The sequence below is a fragment of the Pygoscelis adeliae genome, unplaced genomic scaffold (assembly GCF_000699105.1).
Source record: "Pygoscelis adeliae isolate BGI_AS28 unplaced genomic scaffold, ASM69910v1 Scaffold343, whole genome shotgun sequence".
Classification (NCBI taxonomy): domain Eukaryota; kingdom Metazoa; phylum Chordata; class Aves; order Sphenisciformes; family Spheniscidae; genus Pygoscelis; species Pygoscelis adeliae.
Window position 1 is genome coordinate 308,582 of NW_008824402.1, and position 3,896 is coordinate 312,477.

At 59.5% G+C, this 3,896-nt stretch overlaps 1 protein-coding gene across 1 annotated transcript in view; it reads right to left on the reverse strand.

Moving 5' to 3' along the window:
• Positions 1-643: 643 nt before the first annotated feature.
• SYT2 (synaptotagmin II) overlaps positions 644-3,896 on the reverse strand; it is a 5,287-nt gene continuing 2,034 nt past the window's right edge. The window contains exons 3-8 of the mRNA XM_009320362.1: positions 3,750-3,866; positions 3,362-3,529; positions 3,032-3,199; positions 2,501-2,618; positions 1,495-1,628; positions 644-850 (exon numbers count right to left, since the gene is read on the reverse strand). Coding sequence (XP_009318637.1) covers positions 644-850; positions 1,495-1,628; positions 2,501-2,618; positions 3,032-3,199; positions 3,362-3,529; positions 3,750-3,866 — 912 coding nt within the window. The remainder of the gene's footprint in view (positions 851-1,494; positions 1,629-2,500; positions 2,619-3,031; positions 3,200-3,361; positions 3,530-3,749; positions 3,867-3,896) is intronic.

Genomic DNA, 3,896 nt, shown 5'->3' on the forward strand with positions numbered 1-3,896 from the left:
CCCCCCCCCCCGGCCGCTGCGGGGCCCCACCATCCCTGCAAACCTCTCCCCAGAAGAAGCCAAACCTGGAGCTGGCCGGGGGCACTCAGCCATCCTCGGCCCAAAACCACGGCTCTTGCCCTTCCCAGACGGAGGGAGGCAGAGCAGGAGCGGGAGGCACCTGGGTCTCCTGCAGAGGGTCTTCTCCACCGTTTTGATATCCACACAGCTGCTCATGTCCCAAGCAAGCACAGTGGGTCTGGTCATCAGGCTCCGGTACCACCTCCATGCAACGTTCGACGGTTCCCCATGTGAACCCAAGGGAAGGACGGCAGCAGCGATGCTGCGGGCTGGTGACGCGGCCGCCAGGGAAGTTCCCAGGCGTGATGGTGGCTTTGCACCTGGAAGGGATGGTGGGCAGAGGAGTTGGGACATGCAGCAGAAGGGAGTGATGCTGAAGAACAAAAAGAACCATCCGTGTCTTTAACCTCTTCCCCTGGAAGCTATTGGGACTGTCTGGAAACCCTTCCACAGCCATCAAAGGGTATTTCAGCTTAAAACAGAACGAAAAAACCAAAACCAAAGGTTGCGTAACTGAGGTATCAGTAGCTCTGCGTCGCTTCGACTGTCCGCAGTGCCGTGCCGCGTTGGCCGGCAGATCTTCCTATTTGTTTTTCCCGAGAGCTGCATCTACTTCTTCCTCTGGCTTCAGCGAGTGCCACTGGGCAATGGGCCGCCGGGGGTTGGCCAGCATGTCAGACCAGTGCCGCAGCTCCGTGCCGGTGGCGTTGCAGCCTGTGAAGATCTTGCCGATGGCTTCATTCTTCCCCAGCTTGTCGTAGTCCAGCACCGTGATGACCACCTGCACTTTCTAAAGGAGAAAACCTTCTTTAGAGGGGCGGAAAGGCACAGCGGCCATGATGGCTCCACGGCCTCCATGCTGTCCCCAGCCCCGGGACGGCTCAGCAGGGTGCCCCAGGGATCCCCCAAGGCTGAGCCCCACCGGGGCCCATTTTGGGGAAGGGTCCCCTCCATGCCCATAACTTCCTCCACTTCATTCCCAGAGGATCCCGGGGTGGCAGAGCCGTGGTGGGGGCCCAGCTCATCCTCACGCGGCCACCTGGGAAAGGGCACCGAGGGCTGGTGTGGGGCTCAGCAAGAGCTGCAGGCTACAGGGTTTGACGGAGCTGGGCTGGGGCAGGGGGCATGTACAGGGGCTAGGGCAGGATATGGAGGGGCAGAAAGCGCCTACCAATGGTCCAAAATGCCCCTGGGGTTGGAGGTTGCATCTCCCATGAGTGCTGCCCAGCCTCCCACCTCTGCCCCTGCACCAGCTGCCCTCAGCATCAGCCCAGGCCCAGGTTGGGACTGGACATATTTTATGGGTGACCAGACCAGAAGCTCGGCAGGAGCCACTCAGGCTGGTGGGAAGGCTGGGACATGGGCTCGGGCAGCTGCAGGACTTCACCCATTGCCCCCACCCTGCCTGCCTCCCAGGGAAGTCATTGGACGAACCTGTATCTGCTCAAAGGGGATCTCAAAGCTGAAGGACTCGTTGAAGTAGGGGTTCAGGGTCTTCTTCTTGACTGTGGTCTTCTTCTTCTTCAACCTCTTGCCATTCTGCAGCAGGTGGATCTTCACGTAGGGATCTGTGTGGGGGGGGGGGGGGGGGGGGCCTTTTTGTGGGACATGAAAAAAGAAATTAATGTGTTAGTATTTTGATTTTTCTGGCAGAGGGAAGAGGAGATACAGAGGGCAGGAGGGTGCATCAGCCAGGGCTGAGATGCCCAGAAGTCCTGGGCTCATGGGGAGAGTCCTTACTCGTGGGGTAAAGAGGCCCCAACGAGTAAAGGTGCTCTGAGGTTTGTGGATGGAGGCCAAATCCAAAATATTTGGGCTGGAAAGGATTTGTGGGAGCAACTGGCCAAGGGATGGAGCTCTTTCACGTCCTGTGGGTCTCCTTGTAGGAGGGCTGGGGACAGTGGAGTGACACCGGTAGGTGCTGGCCTGTCACCCCCATTTCTGGAGCAGGACACCCCAGCAATAAAGCTGAACCCTTCCAGCCATGCAGGTACTGCTCTTCTCCTGGTTAAGGCAGGTCTGGAGGAAGCTGAGGACCCCTGGGCAGAGAACTCAGCCCTGGGATGGAGATGGGAAGACTCTTCTAGCATAAAACATGCAGTTGACAGAGGTCTTCAGCCCCAAGTTGAGGAGGAGCAGGACCAGGAGCAAATGGCAGAGGAGCATTTTCACCACCCAGGTCCTGCAGCATCCTGGCCCTGGACACAGTGGTGGACCAAATTCGATGTGTCCTTCCTAGGGGTTGAGGGGCTCATCCCATTCCCATCTCCCCTCACCCCCCAGCCAGACTGTGGGCTGCCTCCAATGCAGGAGGTCCCAGGAACTGGAGGGGGCTTCCCCGAGCCCTGCCAGATGGATAGCCCCAGTGTCCTTCCCCAACAAAGGATGCCGAGAGCCCCACAGTGGGGCAGGAGGAGGATGCCCACGAGCTGACACCCACCTGAGAGGCCTCCAACATCCATCTTCTTCAGGTTCTTGGCCTCTAGGATGCAGACAGTGAGTTTCCCGGCCGTGGGCACGTACCGGAGGGAGATGCAGATATCTCCTAGCTTCTCTGGCTGCCAAGCGGAGCGGGGAGCAGATATCAAAGCCTTGCCAGTGCATTGTACCACGGTGTTGGGACACGGTCCCGCATGCAGGTCCCCCCAAACCCTGCTCAGCCTTTGAGGCAGGCATGAGCTGGCACTCCGTGCACCGGCACAAGGGTTTGATCACTTGGGGCTGGGGCAGGCCAGTCCCAGCGCAGCACCCAAGACATTTATACTCTTCGTTTTTGTTACAGAAAGGTTTTTGCACAGGGGAACAACAGGGGCAGATCCTGCCCAGAACTCATAGCCATGGCATTCAGGTGGGACCCCACAGCGATCGCCATCCCAAGGATTGTGGGATGGCCCAGAAAGCAGAGCACATCTCAACCCCCCTGGCCAAGGGTTTCAGCTGGCCGAGGGCCTTGCGCCGGCCCTGCTCTCACCTCCTCCTTCTCACCGCTCTGTAGGTCCCGCCACTCCTCGATGGGCTGGCCCAGGTCCACCGTGTTCATGGGCACCTTCACCTCACCGATGATGTCGTGCTTGGAGAAGCGATCGAAGTCATAGATGGCCATCACCAACGTCTTCCCGCCGAGTTCCTGGTAGGGGACCTGCACAAAGATGGCCACTGGGCTGGCAACGGGCTCAGAGGAGCCCAAGCCAGGACTATCCACTCCCAGCAGCGAGGGTCAAAGTACAGGACCGGGACACAGTCAGGGGGAAAGATGGGAGTGGGAGACGAGGTCCCGTGTTGTGGGTGGGAAGGGGCTCACCTTGAAGGTGAAGGTCTCATTGAAGGCAGGGTTGAGTGTCTTCTTCTGCACTTTGGTCTCGTACTTTTTCTTCTTGTCAGGGAGCAGGAACACCTTGACATACGGGTCTGAGGTGCCACCCATGTCCAAAGCTGGCAGTTCGGCGGCTTGGAGGATCCCCACTGTCAGCTGGAGGGGGTAGAGGGGTGTCTTCAGCGAGACGGCCCAGCTACGCGCTGCAGATGCCAAGGGCTTGTCTCCAGCCAAACGTGGGGCAGGACTCCCCATGGCACAGCACCCAGCTCCCTCCTGTGCCACCCAGGTCCAACAGGGAGACTTCTCTCAAATACCCACCCTGGGCAAGCCCCACTCCCCCATCCCCTCAGCCGAGTGCCAGCCCCTCCATCACCTGGTTCGCCTGGAAATCGTAGTCCAACGAGAACTGCAGCTTGCCCAGGTTCTCCGGCTCCTTCTCCTCCTCCTCGCCTTCCCCCTCCGTCAGACCCATCTCTGCGTCATCGTCGTCCTGTTGGTCCTGCAACGACAGCGCAGGGGC